An 11,632-nucleotide genomic window follows, 5' to 3' on the forward strand; every position below is an offset into this window, starting at 1 on the left:
AAAGGGCTGACTCCAGAACATGGCTCAAATTAGATTAAAATTCCAGCCTTTAGACAAAATAGAGAAGAGTGGCTAACAATATTTCTTAAGCAGAACATATACCGACAGAAATGTGTGACTGGTATCTTGTGAGGTTATGAGTCATTGCTGTGGCTTGATAAACAGTATGGATTACTCAATGTATTTTTAGCCATAAGTGCACTAATTAGTCAAAAGGATACAAAAAGAAACATATAACACATGAAAATATTCTTATCACTTTGGGTGAATTTTAGGACAATTTTGCAATTCAAATTCTAAATATTTCCAGAATTAGTTGTTTTTCCAGGTAAGTTTTGAGTCTTCTTCATAGTGATCTGGAATTTAGAACAGGAAAGGACCATGGAAATATTACCCTCAAACTCATTTTACAGATGAGCCTGAGAGCATTTATCTTATTTGAGGTAGAAGTAGAACTTTTGATGATCAGCTCAGTTCTCTTTCTCCTGTGCCATTTTTTTTTGTACTTCATTAATTCTTATACACCTGTAAATAAAAAGTTGTTTAATACTCATTCTTTTCTGAGCCATATAGGATATTAATTACATTCATTACAATATAGAGAAACATTATAATCAAAGAAATCAATTTTCCATTTAATTATTTCTCTAGCTGAAAAATTTCTGTGAGGTCTGATACACAGTGACCTCAATAATCTGGTAGCCAACGCATCTTGACAATTTGATATTGAAGACCATGGTAATAGCTTCCTAATCGGTTCTCTTGACTCCTTTGTGAGCTTGAGTAATTCAAGAGGAAGAAGCAACTTTACTTAAGTTAGAATTTATCTTATTTTTTTCCCTTATGATAAATTTTACAAATACATTAAATGGAACAATAGGAGATAGGCAGAAGAACTGAGTCACTCACAGCGTTGGCTGGTTAATAAAAATTGTTTTTATGTCCTTCAATTTACTAAATCAAAGCCACTATAATTTACATGGTGAAAGATGTGATTCCTTTAATTTTTTCTTTAATGTTTTATAATATTCTCCTTCAAATTTCTTCAGATCTTTACTGAGATTTCAACTGTTTTCCTATCCAGTTGAAATTATTCCTCTAGCTTAATTATCACTTCCCATATTAAGCCTTCATGTAGTTATCTTCAGCTTTTATGAGAATTACATATGATTCTGGCAAATTGCTCATCATGTGTCCATAAATCCTTAATAGTATATATAGATAGCCCTCTTTATGTTTCATACTTTTTTTTTTGCTTTGTCAGGCTATGTAGGATATAAATTCCATTCATTACATTATGAAGGAGCATTATAAACAAAGAAAAATATCTATTTTCCACTTACAAAACTTACTTGCTTTTATTAACTATATGTATGCTAAAGTTACCTTTATAATGATGTATAAGATATGTGGATCTACTTTATTCTGATGAAATTTTGCTTTCAGGTTTTTCCCTTCAGAATTTTTATCAATTCTTATAAATTATTATGTTAATATGTAAATTTCAAAAGTAGTATTTAAAAGGATTACAGAGATGTATATACCAGAATTCTGGACAAATCCTGAGCTAAATTCTAAAAACCTGGCAGAACAAGTTAAAAATATATGTATCTGTAAATTAATTAATTGGAGAAAGCAAAAACGATGGTAAAAGCAAGAGTGAAAAAGAAAAGTAATTCTGAGACAAGTAGATAGGCGAGATGATAAAGGAAAAGACCTTTTCAGTTGACTTTTCCTGTGAAAGTAGCTCGTTCAACTATGAACATAGCACCACATAGTTAAGGGACAGTCTGTATTCCCAGAAGCATTCATCTATACTTTTAAAAAAGCAAATAAGCCTTCATGTTAGGTAAAGGCAGGTTGTGAATGAAATGCAAGAAGCCATTATTTAAAAGAAATGTCCTAGAGTTATTTCTGAAAAGGCATTGGTAGATGTCTATTTTCAGAGATCATCAACCCTTACAGTCTTTAACCATAGACCTTGGGATCCAAGAACTAAACCAATTCAGGCATTCTATGTCAGAAATACAGTGTGCTGTGTTTATAGCAGGAAAGAAAGCTTTTTTTTGGCCAAAACCAAATACTTGACTTTCTCAATTTTAACACGTATACCTAATTAAATAAGAGGTGAACTGCAAAGATAGTTACATATTCTCCTTCATAGTAGCTCTTAGAAAAACCTCCCATTTCTACACACTTTACAAAAATGATTTGCTGTATGCTTAAAATGATGGAGGTTGTCCAACATCTTCCAAGTACAAGGAAGAAGATGTAATGGACAGTATGGGGCAGTTTCAGAGATTTAGAAAGTAACAGGTTAATGTGAGTATCTTTATAGACAGGCATTTTGGAGGAAATAAATGTACTTTGGGGAAAGTGGGAAGGTGACTTACTCACATTGGGTCAAGTGAAAGAAGCATAAAATTATCTCTCAGAAGGGCTGGGTGGTAGCTCTGTGATAGAGTACATGAAAGCTTGAGACTCTTTTATCCCTAGCATTCCCTCCCCCCGCCCCCGCAAAAAAAAGTGCTTTGTAATAGTTAGTTCAGTATAGATTGGTTGGAAAGCTGATGAGTGAAAATAAAATTGGGAATAATTTCAGTGGAAATTATATTGATATTTCTTAGCACTTTCAGATGGGCTGGGATGAACTAGTCTTGGTTTTTATGACTGGACAAATGATTCCAGTATATCCTACTTGACTGGTGGTGTAATCCAAGCTGAAAATGTCAACCTAATGCTACATGATTCTACTTCAGAATAAAACAGTACCTGGACCAAAAAAAAGAAAAAAGAAAGTCTATGCTTGGGATAAGACCCTTGAGGTACCTATTAGTAAAAATGTACACTAAAAATCGCTTGTAGCTATCGATTATTAGGCTTCAAGCCTAATATCAGATTACTTTATTGAGTATTATGTCATTGTTCTCTGCTATTTATATCCTTCAGAATCTTCCTTCTGAATTGCTATAAATTACAGCTTTTGTACCAGTCTGATAGATTTATATGGATAATTATCATTATAATTATCCATATAAATGTCCATGATCATCTTTAAACCCATTTTTTTGGTCATTCTTTTCTCACAGTTTTGAATTCTATTTAATTTGAAACCCATAATTACTTCTACCTGGAGTGATCCTTTTCTGATTTTCATTATTTTAATCTTATTTTTATAAATTCTTGAACATTTATGCCCCCATCATATTTTCTCAGTATTTCACACTACAGAATTTGTTTCATCTTGATATATGTACACCGCTAAAGGCATAAAAAGCTATTTTAAATTTATAATATATATATATATATTTACATCCTATTTCTGTAAATCTTCCCTAAGTTTTAGTATTAATGGTGTATTCTACAGCAGCATTATGTTTTATACCATTACTAAAATTTCCCAGATTCGTTTGTTTCAATAAGCAAACTTTCCTTGCTTGTGTGTCTCCTTGGACAAACTGTATGACTTTTCTAACCTTACGTTTTCTTGTTTGTAAATTGAAGATGACTTCACTACCTCATTCTGTGTACCTGAGAGAATGCATATAGATCACTGTTGCTTGCTACATAGTATTAATTAATGTTTGATGTTAATTATCATTAATTTTGATTAAATACATCTGAAATAATTATATCTTTTTTTCTAAACAGGGCTTTAAAAAAAAAAACACTAAACATTAAGTAGCTTTGTTTCATATTTGCATAATTCAGTTGAGTGAAGCAGTTTTTCCCTGAACCTTTTGATGAACTTAATATCAAGGGCCTCTGGAGTCCAATTACCAGTGAAATAAGGTTTCTTATGAATTTTATCTAATTACCATCTGAGTTATATTGAGAAATTTTGCATGTTGAATAAAAATTGTCTTTAGTTCTTGCCCTATTTTCTAAGAGCAAAGTGCTAATAAGGATACCTGATTGTCTTTACTTACTAGTAATTACCTTCTCTGTATTTCCCACTGGCACCCTGACTTACAAATCTTCTTCAGAAGACTTCTATGACACAAATCTCTACTAACTGTCCTTTTGATGCCTAATCATCCTCAAGATTCTTTAACTGTTTTACATAGTGTAGTATAAGGCAGGAATAATAATAATTGAGTTCAAGTTTGTTTAATTTGGTATATTAGTAGCTAAAAGCTCTGGTTCTTCAGTTAGACAAATCTGAGTGTGCATCTTGGATCTTAACTTTAGGATTTCTGAGTTTTGTTTTTCCTCAGCTCTAAAATAGTGTTTTTCTGGTGTTTCACTTGTTAGAGTAGTCTGTTATTTCTCTATCTTTTGCAATATATTTAACTTTCTTGAGCCTCTTTCTTCATCTGTAAACTTCATATAATATTTACCTCAGAATTTTAAGGGGATAAATTTATAGCCACTGAAATACAATGGGTTCTGAATACAAATTAATTCTGTCATCCACATCTCTCCCTGTATCAGCCATTTTAGCACTAATTATTCATAGCACTTTACCGATTTACATTTTTTATTGTTTTCATACACAACTGCTTCATGTGTTTAATTTCTTTCTAGAACACTGTAAGGCCTTTGGGAAAGATTCCTTGACAAATAAACCTTTTTTATATCTACAAAGTGCTATGCACATAGTAGGTGCTCATCCTATACTTGTTAATTCATTGTTTACTTAAAGATGTTAATTCTTATCAACTTCCAGTAAATGCAAAGTAACTTAAATAGAGTGAAGAGCGTTGGTTTGCCAGATTGCATGACTTCAGGACATGCAATCCATATTGAATGGCACCCCCTAGAGTTGTGAGGTGGTCCACACAACTAAAGGCATGTGTGGAAAGATAGCTCAATCAGGTTTCTGGAATAACTATCTTACAAGTAAAAAAGCAGAATGCAGTTTAATTAAACGCACAGTAGACACAGTCTCTCCCCTTATCTTATCATGAACTATAAGTATCTATACCTTTGGTTATTTTGCAAGATGATTGATAATAGAAATGAAAGGCATTCTTAAAAATTCCGGGTAAAATACAATAGTGAACGAACAAGCATAGCAAGGCCAAAAATTCTCAGGATGTACAGTGTATAGCAACGTAGCATTCATCTGTATATCTTGTATGTAACCTTTCATCTATAGAGAAATCAAATAGAAAAATATAGAAATAAATGTGGTGACCACATTTGTTGACCACAACACAATGTATGTCATTGACAAGAATTTTGCCATATTGCCTTTCTCATGCCGAGTCCATAAAAGGTCCAAAGATGTAGATGTGGTTTAGAAAAACTGGGAGTGCTATAAAGGCACCATCTTGTATCTTATCTAGATAAAGAATACAGTGCTAAATCTTGTGATAATATTGTACAAATGGAAATTGAATCTTAAGGATTATTTTTTCCATATTGTTGTATTTCATTGTGGTGTATTGGAAAGTGATCTGGACTTTGAGTGAGAAGATCTGATTTGGACCATGGCACTTAAAAACTATAATCCCAGGCAAGTCTTTTAATCTTCTCTGAGCCTCAGTTTTCCTCATCTTTTAAATAAAGACCATATTTTATCTCATAAGTAAGACAAGTTATAGTAAATTACTGTTTTACAAATGTAAGATAATTGTGAGACTCCTATAATTACAGTCTTATGCTGTTATACTTTGTTGCTACAGGGATAAATCTTCAGTATAAATTTCTACCAGTAGACTTTGACCCCTGGAATTAACCATTTTTGTAAATATTCAAACATATCCCCTCCACCTCAAAATGTACTTCTCTTTGTTATCAATTTTGAGAAGAAATGAAAACCTAGATCAATGAAAATGTGCTTAATTCTGCATAGGAAAAAATATAGTCAAATCCCTTTTCCCATTAACAATATAAATAATATATACAAGATTAATAAAGCAAAACAAGTCCTCCACGCACTTAAGTTAATTACTCTTTTGTAAAACCAACATTTGATCATTTCAGGTATAGATAACTTCTACATTAACTAAGTTTCTTAGAAAGTTGAAACCAGTTTGATTCTACACAGCATATCCTAATTCCAGCATAGGAAACAGTCTGAGTTAACATGTACACAGAGGTGCTCTAGGGGACTTTTTCTGTTGGGGAAATTTAGCTCATTTACTCTGGCAGAAACAGCAACATTCTGCATCCCACTGGAAGCAGGGAAGGAATAGAAAGTTCCTGTTATGCAAATGTGTTGTTTTTCATCTATCCCTTGACCCACATACTAGCTTTATTGTCCCCCACCCCACCCAAACTTAGTGTCCATGTTTCTTGCCATTCTTAACTATTAATAGTCATGTAATCAAAACTCCAGTGTGCCCCTCTTCCAGCTGCATGGAGAACTGGCCTTAGCAATAGGCTTGACGGCTATTACCCCATATTACTTGTAGAAAGGTTTCTGTTTTCAAAAATCTCTTTTCTTGCTAATAAAGGTTTGAATTTCTGTAGGCCTTTTCAAAAGACCATTTGCTTCAGACTTGAAGACTTTTCTGGGTTCAGGAATCTTCTATTATAGAGAAAAGAGCCCCAGGACTTTTGACTAAAGAGATCTGCCTAACAGCTCTAATGTACTGCTCCCTAGCATTCCCATTTAACACTTATAAATGTGAAGATTAAAAAAAAATTACAAGTTGAGTTGCACTAATCATAGGCCAATGAAACAGGAGTGAAAATTCAACCAGTGACCTGTGAAGAAATGAGGCCTTTCTTTCTGCGCTCCCCTTTTTGAATACAAAATCTGAACAGCGGTTCCTTTCACCACCTAAGTAATTTCTGAGACAGAGTGCCTTTATGTAACCACTAGATATCCCTGATTCCTTCCCCCAGTTTGAGACAGAAGGTAAGAGCAGTGCCCAAGAAAATTCTGTGTATTGAAAATTCAACTATTTCCCAATTGGACAGAATGCATTCCTTCAGGAACATTGTGTACATGTTGGTTTTTCAAAACACCAGGAACAGAGTAATTAATTCAAGGAAAAAAAAAAAAAAAAGCAAAACACACATTCCCAGTTCAGATATTTCACCAGAAGGGAAAACGACGTGTTTTTATTATATCCTCCAATGACCACCCAGTGACCCAAGAAAAGCCAGACACTCTTATCCCTTCCTTTTTTCTTTTAGGTTGCTTTTCAATCCCAAATGTGTGACAAATCTTGATCTTTCACTTGAGATCTAGATGTGAATACTACATTAACAGCTCACCTTGTGTCCAAAATCAATGTCATGTCTGCCTCCAAAACTGTTGTATTGCCACTTATTTTTCCTAAGACATTCTCGGTCATATGGGATACAGACCTTGGAATCATTTTGTACTGATCCCATACCCTTGTCCTGTATTATGTCATTTGATTTGGTTTTCATCACTTTTATAGTCCCACTGCTGCCATCTTAATTTACAATTTACAGCTAGCTTCCTAATATATATCTTGATATTTAGTCATTATCCTTGGTATTATCCTAGTATAATTCCAGAGTTATCATTTTAAGATATGTACCAATTATGTAGCTACTTTTTCCAAACCCATTGGTAGCTGATGAGGAAGAATGGTGGCAGGGGGTGGGGGAGGATCAATGTATTACAGACAAGCAAAGTGGGAAGAAAATAAAATTAATCAATCCCCACACCCAGGTTATCAAATAACACTTTAGCTTGCATATGCTTTAAATCTAGGGAAGGATTCTGTTACACAAATCTTGTAAATCACATGTCTTTCATGTATCATGAGCATATTTCAGTGTCACTAACCATTTCCAAAGTATAATTTTACTAGCTATACAATAATATTGGAGGATAAAACATGACTTTAAATTTGGGCTCATCTACACTTATAGTACGGTACAGCCTTCAGTGTAACCTATGGTTTAGTTCAGGAATCAGCAACTAATTCTTGCTTTGGTTTGCCCCACATTACTAATAATGGATTTTATAGTTTAAATCATTGACAAAATATTCTATGATAGGTGAAAATTATATGAAATTTAAATTTCAGTGTCTTAAGAAATTTTATTTGAAGCACATCCAGATTCACATAGTATTCATGGCTGCTTTTATTCTACACCAATTTGAGTAGTTTTAAAAGGATCAATAGTCCAGAAAATTTAAAATATTTTCTTTCTGAACTTTTACTGAAAGTATACCAACTCCTTTTAACTCCTTGTTTAGCCATACAAAACATAGCACTTAAAGGTATCACAGCATGAAAATTCATTGTGTATTCAACTTCTTTAGACTAGACTAGACTATCCCTTCATTTTACTATCCCATCATTTTACTTATTCCAATGTCAGCTTTGTTTCTTTTGTTTTTAAATTCTGTAGCCCTATGACTCAACAACACATTAACTAATTTGAGCAGGTTTATCCCCTTTAGATAAAAACATAAGAACTATGTCTTTCAGTCCTTTCATTTTCTGCATACCTTCTGTGTACAATACTCAACATTATTGATAATCAATAGTTCTTTGTTAAATGCTTATTGAAATTGACTTTACAGTCTGGATAAAATTTAACCAAGTTTCCTAGAAAAATTTATTTTGAATTTCAAATAACAAACTTGGTAATGAATTATTAGAACATCATTCCTCAGCAAGTCAGCATTTTTATCTAAATCCTGGATATTTGAGGGAATCATGAGGAGAGAGCCATTCTTAAAGAGAATTGTTTAAGATCATCATCTCCTTATCTTTTTGTATACAGGTATTCATCTGCAGCCCTCACATACTTTAAGTAAGAAAGTTATGCAGACTGGAAAGGGGATAGTTGAAAACCTTCATGCTGAGGGAAGGGAGCAAATGAGAATTTGTGCTAGTTCTGCCCTGCTATCAAAGCTCAGTGTGTACAGTTTACTACCCATGCTTCTATTTTATATTTCCACCCCAGTTAAAGTCGCCCATGCATGTTTTCACTCCAGTGTAAGGTGGCCACAGTCATTAGTGATTATAGATATGCAGACTTATGTACATCTTAGTATTTGTGAGTTTTTTTTTAAAGTACAGTGTAAAAGCACTTACACATTTTTGTGATAAACATTAAGAAAAATGTGCAAGCATTGTTGGGAGTATAAATCAATAAAAACTGTTATGCTTTTGGATTATACATCAAAATTATTAGACAAGTAAATGTGAAAAGAGAAAAAATTCAGCTAGATAGAAATGAGAGATTAATCCCTTGAGTGATGATATAAGTATAAAACATTCATATTGAGCATTATTTTTGACATTTAATATTTATATATTAAAAATAAAAACATGAAATCCTGAATGATCAATTACCTTAAAAAGTATGAACTCTTATTCGTTAACATTTTAACAAAATTGACACTTTTGTGCTCATGTCTTTACATGTATATATTCAAGATATTGGAAAGATTTTTATACCTCATTTTTATGAAAAGAAACCTACTTAATAGTTTTAATCCTTTGTTGTAGGACAGTAAATAGAATGAGCAGTTGGAGATTGAACATATTTGTCATTTCATAATAAGATATAAACCAGCAATTATTGCAGCAAGTTTTAGAAGTAATCACTGAGCATTTCAGTTTAGAAGAACTAGAATGAGAAAATAGCATAGTAAGGATTTTAATCTATTTTCATATAAAATGTTGTCGTAAAGATCCTTTTACTCTGTAAATATATCAGCATCTAAATATCACATAACTTTGACCTTTCTAGCTCTAAAAATTCAGGCATTATAAAATTATAAAGGGTTATATTATATTTGCTTTTATGCAGGTGTATTTTTAACAATAATCAAAGGTTAACTTTATTGGTGTACATTTTGAAACTTTCAGAACATTTTTTTTTTTTTTTAAGAAAAAAATCAAAACTCCCACAGGTCCTCCATTTCTAGTTCCAGTTTTTCCAACTATGTTTTAAAATACTTTATGGTTTCTTTTTTCATTAGCCATCATTCTTCCATTAACTTTATCTTCAGGGTGAGCTTATAATTGAGGAAAGGAAATGCCAACAAGTTTATCTGTAAGTGACATACCTACTATCTTTTTTGCCATCGGTATTGTGAAAGGTGGCATGAATTAAGCAGCTACCAAAGCTTGGTGTTCTAATGAGGTTTATTGCTGGCATTCTTCATGGAGATGGTTACCCCTTCAGCACTTTAGTTATAACTTATCTTGAAAAATAAAAGTAGTGTCTGATTGCATCCTGATAATCAGCATGATTTGATAATTTCTTAAATACATGTATACTAATTATTCTTCTTATGTTGTATAACTTTATAAATAACACTACAGTGTAAATTATGTAATTACTAATATTGATGTAACTATTTTTTGTACTTTAAAAATAATAATGTATAAATATATTTTATGCCTTATAATAAAATGCATATTTTAAAATATGTTTAGTTTTAGCACAATACAAGAATCATAAAATACTAGCACTGGAAAGAACTTTGGAAATCATCCAAAACAAACATACCCTTCACTAATGAGGAAACCGAGGTTCAGAAAGACAATACAATATGCCTAGGATATAATAAATTTAAACAGTTTGAACAGTTTTCCACAGTATGGTTTTCAGCTGCAGTAATCACTAGTTTCTTTTGTGCTTCAATATTTAGTTAACAATTATTTGTGTCTTATTCATTTGTGAAAACTCAAAAAATATACCACATCTTGGCAGATACAAATATAAAATTTAAACTTAATAAATTATTTAAGATATCTTACAAAGTTAAATTCTTGTTTACAAAATAAAACTTTGCTTAGGGATATTAAAAAATATTTCCATTTTCCTTTTAGTTCTATATGTACCAGCATCTGTTTGTAATATTGTTTTATCAAAATCTATTGACAATTTTAATTACATGTACATTGTTTTTGACTGTCCAATATAATGAAATTGCAAACCACAATAACAAAAGACCAAATGTTTAAATAACTATGGTTTATGTAAGGAATTATAAATAAGAAAAACAATATTTTCTTTAGGACATTCAAATTCAAATATTTCAGTCCATTTCTTTTATTCCCCTACATTATCATTCTAAATGTTTAACTATTGTTCTATCCAGCGCAATGATGAGAGATGCTTTTATAAACACAATTCAGGTCATCACATCTTTTCTCACCTCTGACCCTGTTCTCACTATAAGCCTGACCCCATTACAAAAACTAGTTTCAAAAAATACCCCTGTTAGCAAAGTTACAATTAGATGGATTTATATAATCATGACATTTGTTGCTTTTACTTGTACTAATTTAGAATGGATTAAAAAGCATATCATGTTTTTCTTATGTTCAGTACATAATAATTTTCTTTCTTTTTCAGCTTTTTAATTAAATGAAGCCAAGTGGGAGTTGCATAAAGTGAATGTTTACCACGAAGATAAACTGTTCCTGACATTAAAATATTTGTACTTCTTGAGTTCATTTCTTTGTCAATTGTGATAAGCTAGCTTATTCTTGTATACTTTTTTAAAACTGTGGGTTTTCCTAGTAAATTTAATTTATAGAAATAGATGGTAGCATTTAGTAATCTACAAGAGAAACAGTGTTTTTCAAGCATATTCAGTGTATGCCACAGGACTGAAATAAGTGACAATGTAACTATAAACTGTTTTAGAACTGTTCACTCATTTGTAAGGGAAACCACAATGTTAGTTAAGGAAACCTATGGAATGTATGTTAAAGAATTATTAGTG

General features: G+C 31.9%; 1 protein-coding gene across 3 annotated transcripts in view; it reads left to right on the forward strand.

The window, feature by feature from the left end:
- The window catches only part of Tusc3 (tumor suppressor candidate 3), a 219,032-nt gene extending 207,677 nt beyond the window's left edge, over positions 1 to 11,355 (forward strand). For 2 of the 3 annotated variants that reach the window (XM_027954702.2, XM_071609234.1), the window contains exons 10-11: positions 5,399 to 5,461; positions 11,260 to 11,355. In XM_027954702.2, coding sequence (XP_027810503.1) covers positions 5,399 to 5,417 — 19 coding nt within the window. In that variant the 3' untranslated portion in view covers positions 5,418 to 5,461; positions 11,260 to 11,355. The remainder of the gene's footprint in view (positions 1 to 5,398; positions 5,462 to 11,259) is intronic. The other variant, XM_027954703.2, reaches the window with a different exon arrangement.
- Positions 11,356 to 11,632: the final 277 nt, after the last annotated feature.

This window comes from Marmota flaviventris, chromosome 3 (genome assembly GCF_047511675.1).
Source record: "Marmota flaviventris isolate mMarFla1 chromosome 3, mMarFla1.hap1, whole genome shotgun sequence".
Classification (NCBI taxonomy): Eukaryota; Metazoa; Chordata; class Mammalia; order Rodentia; family Sciuridae; genus Marmota; species Marmota flaviventris.